Source organism: Thunnus thynnus, chromosome 4, assembly GCF_963924715.1.
Source record: "Thunnus thynnus chromosome 4, fThuThy2.1, whole genome shotgun sequence".
Taxonomy (NCBI): domain Eukaryota; kingdom Metazoa; phylum Chordata; class Actinopteri; order Scombriformes; family Scombridae; genus Thunnus; species Thunnus thynnus.
The window spans coordinates 28,694,860-28,707,885 of record NC_089520.1 but is presented as its reverse complement, the minus strand read 5'-3'; the positions used below and the strand labels follow the sequence as shown (position 1 = coordinate 28,707,885).

At 41.1% G+C, this 13,026-nt stretch overlaps 1 protein-coding gene and 1 pseudogene across 2 annotated transcripts in view; one reads left to right on the top strand and one right to left on the bottom strand.

Annotated features, from left to right (window-relative positions):
* The window catches only part of cdh4 (cadherin 4, type 1, R-cadherin (retinal)), a 200,349-nt gene that overhangs the window by 179,975 nt on the left and 7,348 nt on the right, over nucleotides 1-13,026 (top strand). Inside the window, exons 11-13 of one of the 2 annotated variants that reach the window (XM_067588137.1) lie at nucleotides 285-538; nucleotides 9,737-9,888; nucleotides 12,444-12,680. In XM_067588137.1, coding sequence (XP_067444238.1) covers nucleotides 285-538; nucleotides 9,737-9,888; nucleotides 12,444-12,680 — 643 coding nt within the window. The remainder of the gene's footprint in view (nucleotides 1-284; nucleotides 539-9,736; nucleotides 9,889-12,443; nucleotides 12,681-13,026) is intronic. The other variant, XM_067588138.1, reaches the window with a different exon arrangement.
* Nucleotides 1,023-2,744, bottom strand: LOC137180776 (piggyBac transposable element-derived protein 4-like; annotated as a pseudogene).

Sequence of the window (13,026 nt, the reverse complement as noted above, 5' to 3'; positions counted from 1 at the left end):
GTAAGTCTGATGTTTAAGTCTTTTAAATTGAAAGTGTGTTGTTGTACATTAATATTCAGCATGAGTTGTGCTCTGCATCTCACATGTTTCCAGCTGCTCTGAAGTGCCAGCTGTTGATGACTGAGCACTTTTGTCTTCCATTGTTTTGAATGATATGTCATTTCTCAAATTGTAAGACAGTTAGAGCTAATTTTGCAATCAGCCACATTCATTTTCCTCCCATCTCTCTTTATTTGGTCATCTGTATCGCTCTGCGCTCTCCTAACTCATTCATTCTTCTCTAGCCGGTGGATTTTGAGATGAACCGCGCCTTCATGCTGACTGTGGTGGTGTCCAACCAGGCCCACCTGGCCAGTGGCATCCAGTCGTCGCTTCAGTCCACAGCTGGAGTCACCATCTCTGTTCAGGATGTGAACGAGCCGCCTGTCTTCCCCGTCAACCCTAAGATGATCCGCTTTGAGGAGGGTGTTCCAGCAGGGACCACTCTTACTGTGTTTGCTGCTCAGGACCCTGACCACTTCATCCACCAGACTGTCAGGTACTTTTTAGGACACCTCAATATGGAGGGTTCACTCACAATATTTTCTGAGTGTGGTACATCAGTACTCATAATGTGATACAACATACAGTAAGTACACTTTGGTCTTCCTGATCAGCATATTTTTAGACAACCATCTGAAAATGAGATGGTAAAATCAGTATCCTTAAACCTGCAATAAAGGAATTTTTGGCCACTTAGTCATGGGTCAACATATATTTACATTTTAAGGTGGCACACTTGTTAGCAAATAGTTGCTTATTTACACATAAATCAACATTCATTTGAGTCATGCTGTGTCCACCTGATGAATGTAAGTTACTACACAATATTCATTCTCCTTTTAGCTCCATTTTTGGTCTCCACCAACTCCTGACGGAAATATCTGGTTCTTTATCTGCTAAATGTTTCATCATATGTTCTCCAGCTACAGTTGGTAACTTTGTCTGTCTGCTGTTTGGATAGGTAGCGTACAATGAGGTTTTTATGTGCAGTACATAGTATTTGTTTTACAATCCTTCTTTGGGGTGCAGAATTGGCATGTCCTCTTGCCTGCCCCAGCTGCAGCCTCAGGTGAATCAGAACAAGATTCAGCCCCCTGAACAGCTTTCACAAGTGCTGCAGAGGCTGCTTTGTGGGGGAGGTGCTCCCTTCTTTGAATGTGTGGGATTACAAGTGCCTTTCCCAGCTGCTCCAGGAACACTCTGCTCTTGTTCCGCTTATCAGGCATCCGGGTAGGGTTGATCTTGTTCCATATCATAAAGGTATTGTGCGAGGACACATCAATGATGTTATGGAAGATGATCATGGGCCAGCGGGCAGTCATCCTCCTGCAGCTGTAAGTTCCAATCACCTTGTCAAGGTTGTCCACGCCTCCTTTGTTGTGGTTGTAGTCCAGGATGATGGCTGGCTTCCAGTCCTCACCATCAATGCTCTCAGCTGTTTTGTGCAGTGTGCTCAGGAGGACCACATTCTTGCTCCTCTTTGGGAGGTAAGAAACTAGAGTGGTGGTGGGGTGAAGGCAAACTTTGATAAGAAGGCCTCTTTCCCCCTTATTGTTAGGAGTGAAGGGGGAGCTCAGTCTTGTTCTTTCTAACTGTGCCAGACATGGTGATCCTTTTCTTCAGGAGCTGCTGGCTGAGTTCATAAGAGCTGAAGAAATTGTCACAAGTGACATTGTGCCCCCTCAGTCCATCTGTCACATCAAACACAACCCGCATTCCCTGGTTCATCTGTGGGCCTCCACTGGTCTACACTTTGTGTAGACTTGAATCTTCTAACGGTAGTAGGATTGTGCATCACAGGCCACCCATATCTTGATGCCATACTTTACTGGCTTGCTGGGCATATACTGCCAGAAAGGACCTTTTGACAAAAGAGATTACTATCAGTAATTAGTATCAGTGTCACAGGAAACAATTACATAAATCAATGATATTACAGCAATGCATAATAAAATTAACAGTGAAAATCTCTTACATTACAGATACGAAAATAAAAAATTAACCTCTGAATGGAACCAGTTACTCATCCACTGTTGCTTCAGGCTCAGGGTTGTAGAGGTATGGCAGAAGCTCCACCCACTTCTCCCAGACCTCTCTGGCCATCAGTTTGTCTCTCACACGTCTTAGAGGTCTTGACTCACAGTTATTAAATCGTGGCATTCTTGAGAAAGTGTGAAAGACTAGATGTAGTTATGCCACGGAAACTATACACATCTGCTAAGATTAGCAGCCCTATGTAGGTCAATCTCATCCATTTTCCAGTTGTCTCCATATTTATGGAAACCAATGGCTGGCCTGATGAACATGTAGAATGTTGAGGCGATGTCCTAGGCAAGGGTAACTCCATGTCATGAGGGCTCTGGGGTCATCCTTATGATGTTTTGTGCTGCCATCATACCCTGGTTGTCATATGGTGACAAGGACTATGTTATTTTGCTGTTCTTTGACAAAAATGTCTCTCTTTCAGCTTGGGGGATTTCTTCTTCATCTGAAGATAATGCATTGTGCTCTGGGTTGTATTCTTCCCCATCTTCTTCTTCAGATACCCTCTCCTCTTCTAAATCATTGTTCTCTTGATCCTCCTGGACATCTGAAAAAATCAGATCTACGGCCTGTAGGGCACTGAAATGTGCACTCATGGCTTCAGCAAAGAGAGAACTGGGGGTACTATCATCTGCAGCACTTACAGCCTCTGACTGCATTCCCCATTAGTAAACAATGCTTTCAAGAAATGTTTATCCTGTCTAAAATTTTGTTTATTTTGTCCATGAACTTGAGTTATGTGTGAGGTCGTGGAGGGGAGATGCTGCACATGCACAAGAAGGTTTTAGTTTTGTCTGAGTTTTTCTGTAGACTGTTAATCTGTCACTTTATTAAGATTTAATATTTTTTCAGGAGAGAATAGCACCACGATTACCTACCGAAGGAGACTGTTGAGATCTGCATTTCGTAGCCAGTGTAACTTCCTGTCTGTTTCTACATTTTACATGCTTCTAGTGTCTTTTCAAAATAAAGCACTTCTGTGTTCATGGTAAATAAAATAAAAGCAGGATAAGAAATACATTTACGAATGCAAACTTAAGCCATATGAAACACACTGTACTGGGGTCATTTACAGTTAGCATTAATGATTAACTTGATAGTTACTGCATTAAGACTATTTCTGGGGTTGTGGGTAAGTGAAATGATATATAAAACATATTAAAAAAATAGCCTAAATCTTAACTCAGCCCTTCTTACAACAGTACCATAGAGTCTACACCCAAAATCTGGTGCAATATATTTTAAGTTTTTTTAATGTTCTGAATCTGCCACCAGTGTTCAATCAGTGGTGAGCACTTTCTCCACAGTTTATCCCTCTTCTGTGACATTCTCAACTGACCCTCCTCCGCCCACAGGCCGGGCTCCAGTTACCTCCTTGTTACCTGGTGACTGGTGTGAAGAGGTCATCCTGTAATGAGTTGGACACTGTCTGTCTGCCCTCCTTAGATCCCTATCTTCTTCTCTTCCTTCTCATTGATCCCTCCCTCCATCCTTCCTAACTGGGATGACACACAGTGGGCATTGTGCCATCCAGGCATCGACCCTGTATTACAGAAACGCCCACATGCCCACTAAGGTCCAGCAGCACCGTTCCACTCCATAGCCAGCTCCAACGAGAGAGATTGATTTTTCTTAATGTCAGTGAGACGGCCTCTTCCACCAACAAACCCAGTGGAAATGTTACTGAATAGATAGCGAGGGGGAGGTAGTGCAAGATTTACACATATAGAGAGAGAACATTATCTACATCTCAGGTTTCTTCTCCCAAAAAGACATGCCAACTAAGTGGGCTCCTATGCACCTTTAGAGAAGTAACTCCTTTTTACTCTCTCTTTTCTCTCATCCTTTCTCCTCTCTTGCTCTGGCTGACCCTGTCACTTTCTTCTCTGTCAGTCTGTGTGTCTGTTATTGATGGGAGCTCAGAGCTGCTGTCTTCACCAAAGCAGCTTGCCAGCAGATGCTCAGCTCATGCTTAGACAGCCTCATCTCTGCTGCTGCTGTATTCCCTAGATGACCTCGCTTGAACCCCCACACACAAAAGAAAGAGAAATGCACAAACTTAGACTCACAAAACTCACATGAGCATGCACACAAGCACCCGCAGAGGATGAAAGGCCTGTGCGTGAGTGAGCAGTAGATGGGAGAGGAGCCAGCTCGGCTTTTCTTATGTTTTGAATTTCTTGCTTTTTATCTCTCTCTGTGGGCTCCTCCAGGGAAGAGAAGATGATGTGAGGCCGTTTGCCAGCTGATTTTCCTGTTAAATGTGATTTAAGTGGCAGCAAGAGTGAATTTATGTGTGTTTGTCTGCGTGTGTGTGCTCTTGTATTTCTGCCCTGGTTAATATCAGAATATTGCTTTTATGGAGTAAGACTTTTCTTTCTGATGTCATCCGTTGGTTAATCTTTACTGCTCAAGTTAAGTTTAGTGCTTGGGTCAAGGGTTTAAGCATTTTGAGATATTCACTAATTAACTAATAAACAGCTTATTTCAGTACCTTTAAAGCTCACTAACACATTATATGTCATTTGTTTAATCATTACAAAACTGATATGTTAAAACGACAATGTGTGCTTTTACAAGGGATCTTGTCATCACTATGAGTATGTCAGGCAACCAACAAACACTCAAGGATGTTACTACGCCCGGCCAAGAAATAGTCCCATATATAATAAGTGTTAATTAGTGAGCTTAAGAGGTGCAGATTTTGTTACCTTTGGAAGGAGCTAGCTGTTTCCTCCTGTTTCCAGTGTTTATGCTAAGCTAAGCAGCTGCTGGTTCTAGCTTCATGTCAGTAGCGTAGGCAGAAATCAAAGTGTGGGTGGGCACAGAGAAAATGAGGTGGGCCTAGCCCGTCCAAGACCAATCCTACTTAATAGGTTCTGAAACACATATTTTAACCAAAATAGGCCATTACAACTATACTTGCCTGAATGCACCACAGTTTAATCATACAGGCCTTATACATCATCAGAGGTAATGTTACAGGCACCAAGATGAACATTAAGAGTATCACATAACCTGTCACACAGACACACACAGACAGCTGACAGACGCAACAGCACAATGTATGGATAGAGGCACACCAGCACCAACATGCTGAGTAATGTTTACAATGACACCTGAACACACACACACACACACACACACACACACACAGATGGCAGATGCAGCAACATCAGCATAAAATCCAATTGTACACCCAACAAACACCCAGTAAAACAATAATATTGAAATAGGCAATAGGCTACTATAGTCTAAAATCGTAAATTAGCTTACTTTTGATGATTACAGCAGGAGACGACAGGGCTTATTGGTGTTGAACACTGAAATTATTTCATTATAGTCCAACGCTTCAGTCAGTTCTCTTTCAAAGGAGAGCAGGGACAAAGAGTTCAGTCTGTATGTCATCACTGATGCCCTGCCAATTTTTATCCAACTGACAGTTGAAAAGAGTCTTTCAACAGTACAGTTTGTTGCTGATAGAGAAAGGGCTGTATTAGCAGCCACATACGTTTTGTTACTACTTGGCACTTGTTGAGGAGAAACTAGCGCAGGAATAGGTGTCTGGGTTGAGAATAATGGCTGAACTTGAGCTGACTTCTCTTTCTCCTGTTCTTCAGTGTCTTTTTTTGACTGCTTTGATTCGCCATGGTTTTTATCTTAAACTACATTAAAAGCAGCTAGCTAGCAGACAGTAAGCTTCTGTCTTTCAGTGCAATGTGCAGGCTGTACACTGAGTGAATCTGATATTTGCAAAATGCACTGCCACTCAAAAAATCTGGCTTAACATCATCACATGGTAAACAAGAAGCAAGAAACAAGAATTGGTTTATTTTTATTCATCATATAGTCAGATAATAGAAACATTATTCATTGACTGCTATTCATTGGATGATCCAGCAAAAAGGAAGCCTTCTGATTGGGCGCCATCTTCATATTGACCATATAGACATGAGATTGGTATCAATCTTCTCATCTAAGTCTCAGCAAGAAAGTATTATGAGTATTTCCAAAAAAAATCAAACTATTCCTTCAAGGTTAGAAATTAGTTGTGTGTTTTATGGTAAAGAATGTGCTGGAGAGCATTGGGGTTACGATTTAGGGTTAAATTTGGCATGAATCTTATCAGGAGCAAGTCCTCACAAGTATAGTAAGACATATTCATGTGTACTTTGCTCTGCCAGCTGCAGAAGAAGACAGCAGATGGTGACAACTTGTTGGCACAGGAAGGAAATGAGAGTGCCAGGCATGCAACGCAAACACCACAATCTAACCTGCGAGGCAGCATCAAATCCTGACTAACACAGCATGACAGTCTCTTTACTGGAAATTGTATTTATTTTCATCTATTTGTGTTGTTTTTTATTCAAGTAGGGAAACTGTAAAAAATATGATAGAGAGTGTTCCTGCCTGTCAACATGTCTTCTCTCCGTCTAATTCAGCTGTTTGCTAAGTGTGCACTAGTCCAGCAGTGTGTGTCATTAGATGGAGATGGACTTAGTTTTCTCAATGCCTGTGAGGCTCTTGCAAACTATAGTGTCAGCCTCCAACGCACTGCTTTAATTAAGCCCCCTTTCCCCCTCATCACGCTTTCTACTGACCATGCTTAGATTTAGAAAGACGCCTCTGATCTCTCTCACTTTCTCTCCCTGTCAGCCTGTGACTCTGACCCCCACCACCTGTCATTACGGTGACACGCTGACCATCTACCTACCAGAGACTTCTCGCTTGTCCACAATTAACCATATTTCATTAGGACTGACAGAGAAGCACTTCCTCAACTCAATCAATAGTTAAGACTCGTCATAGTTGTTAATGGGATTCATAGACTTTAATTGCAGCTGTCACTTTCCACTCCTTTGATGTATCGACCATTGACGACTATGAGAGTTGCTGTGACTACTGTGTGGGTACATAGAGCAGGAAAGTCGTCAAGTTTTCATCGGTCTTCATGCTAATGAGCTGCTGCTATGATAAGCTCGGTGAACATATGTTCCGCTCTCCATGTCACTGTAATATTTCAAAGGTGCTTGGCTGCTATTGCTTATTATGGTAATGAACATTCAGTCTGATAATGGGTACTTTGGATCAACAAATAAAAGATTCAGAGCTGCTGGAATTCAAGTAACAGTTGGCTGCAAAAGTTAATATGCAGAATTAGGTTCTCACTTCCTGCTAGATGATATCTCCACCTGTTTTGCCCCCTGATACTCCACTGTGGTAGGAAGGTGTTTTACTCAGGTAACCACATCTCTGGGTAATTGTGCTTCCTACCACCTCTTGCTTCCTACCACATCCTGGTCATATCAACCTCAGTACGGCCTCTCCCAGTTTACACACAGTGACCTCCACCACAGCATACCTGTCCTATGTAATAGAACTCAAGCTAGTGCCTAGACTGTACATCAAAGAAGTAGGCCTAGGACAAAAAAAAAAAAAAAAGCAGTCTGAATCTGAATGGTGCCTCACTCAAAGGCTCCTCTTACAACCAGAAAACACACCCTTATGAAATCAGCACCATGATTTTCAGATGACACCGGTGCATTCAAACAGATTTGCAGAAAGCTTGAGAGCAGGTGGCGCATGACAAAACAAGAGATTTATCGCCTTGCCTGGGTCGAGAGTTTTAACAAGTATAAACGTGCATTTTCAGCTGCTAGGATAACATTAAAATAATCCATGGTTTATGTTTGATATTGTTACTAAACTCAAACAGAATCCCTGCCAATACCTCTTGATTCAATGCTGATGATTTTCTGAAATTCCTCACAAATAAGATTGACTCAATTAGAGATAAAATCACTGGTCCACAATCCTGTCAGATACTCAATCCTTTCCAATACTTTGATCGATGCAGGTACTGTGACTCGGACCAAGTGCACTCTTTCACAGTTTGAAATAATTTCCCCTGAGGCCTTTACCAGCCTGGTAACTGCTTCCAAACCTACAACCTGCATATTAGACCCCATACATCTAATCTTTTTAAGGAACAGTTTCCTGTTTTAACTAGTCCTATTTTTGATATTATAAATAAGTTGCTTTCCATGGGCTCAGTGCCCTCAGCTTTCAAAACTACCATTATCAAACTGCTGCTTAAAAAACCTAATATTGATCCACAAATTCTGAACAATTCGAGACCAATCTTCCTTTTATGTTGAAATTACTTGAGAGAGCAGTCGCTGATCAACTTACTGCCTACTTATCCAAGAACAATCTTTTTGATAAATTTCAATCTGGCTTTTGGTCCCATCATTCTACTGAAACTGCCTTGACCAGAGTAGTCAATGATCTACTAATTACTGTTGATTCTGACTTAACATCATTGTTGCTGCTTCTTTACTTGAGTACAGCTTTTGACACTGTGGACCACCGCATACCTCTAGGCCGCTTGGAGAAGCATTTTGGTATTTAGGGGATGATGCTTTCATGGTTTCATTCATATTTATCAAATAGAACTCAACGTGTAAGTTACAACAATACTCTCTGAAGTTTCTGAAGTAAAGTTTGGTGTACCCCAGGGATCAGTCCTTGGCTCTATGCTTTTTTCTATCTACATGCTTCCCCTTGGTGACATCATTTGCAAATATGGTATTAATTTGCATTGCCATGTTGATGACACACAGCTATATGTTACCTGTATAGCCAAATGACCCTTCACAACTCCTAAATTTAGAGGTATGTCTATCAGAAATTTAAAAAATGGATGGGTATGAACTTTTTGCTGTTAAATGCTGATAAAACAGAGCTATTAGTTGTTGGATGAGCCAAATATTGGCATTTGTATGAGAATTTGAGTGTTAACATTGATGGCTGTATTATTTCTGAAAGCTCAACCACCAAAAACCTTGGCATGATTTTGGATTCTCATCTGACATTCCAGTCTCATATCAAGGCTATTACCAAGACAGCATTTTTAATATTGCCAAAATCTGACCTATTCTATCATTGTGTGATGTTGAAACCTTAATCCATGCATTTGTATCTTCCGGACTTGATTATTGTAATGTCCCTTTCTCTGGTCTTCTTAGTTGTGTTATTAGAATTCCGCCGCTTGTTCAGAGTGTTGCAGCTAGAGTCAAAAACTAGAAAATGTGACCATATAACACCTACTCTGGCCTCTCTTCACTGGTTACCAGTGCAAGCTAGAGCTGATTTTAAGGTCCTTCTTTTAACTTATAAGACCTTGCATGGACTTGCACCACATTCTGTCAGTTAACAAAAAATCACTTTGGTTCAGAGCATTTGCCTACCATGCCCTTATCTCTGGAATGGTCTCCCATTACATGTTAGGAAGCAAGTTCAGTTGAAATCTTTAAATCAAGACTGAAAGCCTACCTTTATTCACTTCATTACACCTGACCCTAGAACTTAGTCAGGTATCCATCACATTTTAACATCCACTTAGATGTTTTTAATGTAGTTGTTTTATTTTAATTTTTAATTATTTTATTTGCTTGCTATATGTTTTGTCCTATTTATTCTCTTTAATTGTAATGTGTATTTGGATATCATGCTGCCTGATGATTCTGCATTTTAAATAAAATTAATTGATTGATTGATTGATTGATTATGTGTTTGTATATGCGCCTGAGGATTTTATTAAGTATGTGTTTCTCTCTGTCTCCCTGCCTCTGTGTGCATGTGTGTACAGGTACTCCAAGTTATCAGACCCTGCTAACTGGCTGAAGATCAACAGGACCAATGGTCAAATCACCACCATGGCCCTGCTTGACCGAGAGTCCATGTACGTCAAAAACAACATGTATGAGGCCACATTCCTGGCCTTCGACAATGGTAAGTCTGGTAAGTCAGGATGACTTATGTGTTATAATGTTGTTATGATCAGATAAAAAGTAAACCCCAAGAAAGATAGCTGCACTTTTAAGCCCTGCTTAGACATTTGGTGTAGACTTTCATGGTCCCCAAAGTATAAATCATAATGACTTCGGTTAGCCCCTTACTAAACTTTTACAAGTACATCAGCTATATATTGATAAGAAACACCAGAAAAGAAGCATTGCCATTTTTCATCATCCTTCATCGTCAGAATGAAAGTAGAACAGGCAGAGGATCAATACAGAGGTTGTGAAGGAATGTTTGAGGCACAATATAATTATTATAATTGCTTAGGCCCTGATCATCTAAAACTATGATCCCATTATGTAACATTATATATTATAGTATATATTGGGTCTGTACCTTCAGCACTAGCTTGTATACACTGAAATAACAGCCTTGTAAGCTTTTCACTCACCTCAGTACTGATCAGACCTCAGTCTCTCTCCCTCAGCTTAAGCCAGGAAATATCCTGCACACATAATATTAAAGAAACACATTAGGGTTGCCTTATATTTGTCTGTCAGCTCTCTTTGCTCTTCTGTATTTAACCAAAGCAAATACTCATTTGTGCAGGTTAGACGGATGACATAAGTTGGCACTACTAAACTTTTTATAACAAGACATTTTCAGTATTTTAAAGTAAAGTTGTAAGTATGTCAGTAGACTTTAGCTCTTGTAAAAGATGAATAATGCTCCATGCTGGAACTATACCTTTGCTACTGCCATATCTCAGCCATAGTGTGGGTGGATTTTGAATAAGTGGGACAGTGCACTCATATAGTGGGTACTATACCATATATAGTTCACAAACATTCATTGTTCTTTAAATAATAAATAAGTAATATGTGTCAATAAAGGTCTTGAGTATCAGCCTCAGCTGCTGCAACAACGTACAAAGCTAAAGAACTAAAGCACTACAAATGGAGGTGCTAGCTCTCTGTGTAAGTGGGAGGGACCAAGGTGTTTTGACTCCAGTGAGAAATGAGGGATTGGTTGCCCTGAAGCACACCAACTTAAGCTCAAAGTGTTGACTGCCTATTGATTCTGGAGCCTAGTGTCAACAAGGGGATATATTCCACTTTGATTGAAATTCTCTTTACTTATTCTACTCAAGCGAAGCGTAAGAAGCAACAAAGCACCCAGCCAATCATAACCGACAAGACGGTCGATGGGCCTTGGGGCCCGGGGCAACAGACCTTTACATAGTTGATGCACCAAGTTACTGTCTGATAGAGAAAAAAAGTTGAAGTACAACACTGATGAGCTACTGCGGTAAACTCTATCTATGCTGCACTGCATCAGTAATTCAGTTCCGCTTGCTGACAGTCTGTGTGCAGGGGGTTGTCAACTGAATATCAAGGCCACAATATATCACTGCAGTTTGTTTGTTCAACAGAGCATTACATATACTTTCTGCATCTGTATTTTAGAGTGTTAATGTTACGATCAGAAGTGGAGCCTAGATCATATTAGCGCTACCCATATGTCTGTGTTTATATAAATATGAATGTATATATATATATATATATATATATATAATGAAGTGTCTGTTCTAATCAACAGACATTGATGTATGCATTTTTAAAGAGGCATTCTTAGACTTCAGTATTTAACCTCGCACCAGAGTTCAATCTCATCACAAATGTTTTGACTGTTTTCATGACTATACTTGAGTTCAAGTTCACTTTGATTTTGAAGGTAAGCAGTGCACTTAAAAAACAATGAGGCACTTATTCCCAGCACCTTGTTGTACAGCATCGACTGCAACATAAACAGTGGGAGGAAAACAACAGTTCAGTTACTGTGTGTTCTGTAATCAAAGCACATTAGAGGTTTTCTGTTAACAATGCATAAAACATCAGAAATGTGTCTCCCAAGCTGATGGTTCTGTTCTGGTGTAGCAGTAGTAAGAAATCCTGAAGACATTATGATGAGCTTGTGTTGCTGGATGTAGTGAGGACTAGCGTTTGAGTCATTTCCCAGCGGAGTACACATAACAGTAACCTCTATGTGAGCATTGTCCTCTCCAATATGAGTCTTGCCTCAGTCTTTCACAAAGGATCCACTTCTAAACACACGGACTAAAAAATGTATGTGTTCTTTCATTCATTCTGGCTGTTTTGTTTGGGTGCTCCAATACAAAAGTACACAGTGTTGTCCTTCCATTTACAGCCAACCACCTCAGTAAACAAAACCTTTTTCCTCCCAGTTGTTTCTTTACCTGTACTCCTCATTTTCTCAGTTCCACACATAAATCAACCAGAAAAATGTGATTCAAATGGAAGAATTGTTTTGCCATCTCACATGTCTACCGTAGCTGTTTGATCACACTGCCTCTCAACTCCCCTTTCTTGCTTCTTGCTCCATCTCCAATCATTTCATCTCTGCTCCTCTGCCTCACCGCTGTTCGCTGTTCTCTCGATCGCTACGTTATTATCTCGCCATCCTCCTCTCTAATGTTTATCCTCCTGCCTCCTTTGATCTCTTTGCTTCCTCTCTTTCCTTTCGCCTCCCCTCAGGTTCACCACAAGCCAGTGGGACAGGCACCCTCCAGATTTACCTAATCGATGTGAATGACAACGCGCCAGTGCTGATACCCAGGGAGGCCCAAGTGTGCGAGCGTGCACGCCCAAACTCCAGGATCAATCTCACAGCCTCGGATGCTGATGCTGACCCCAATGTAGGGCCCTTTGTCTTTGAGCTGCCTTCCTTTCCCGCCAGCGTTCGCCGCAACTGGACCATTTCCAGACTCAACGGTAATAAAATGCTGTACATTGTCTTGACAACATTCATTTCACAAATATTTTACCTTGAAATGCACCATTGTAAACTAAAATTTAGGAGGTACGGTGGAGTGATATATGAATGCTCTGCATCCTCAGCTGAATTAAACCATAAACTTAACAGATGGGATGCAAAATCCCTCTGCAGGATGACTGGCGACATCAATCGGGGGACCAGGGATTGCTTTGAGCTGGGAGAGAAGTCCAAGTTTAACAAAATGTCTCACAAAGCTCACAGTGAGAGACGCGGGTGCCATCCAGTGTTGACATACGATCTATCGTTTGTGACAAATGAGATCCATTCATCTCCCTGTCCCCC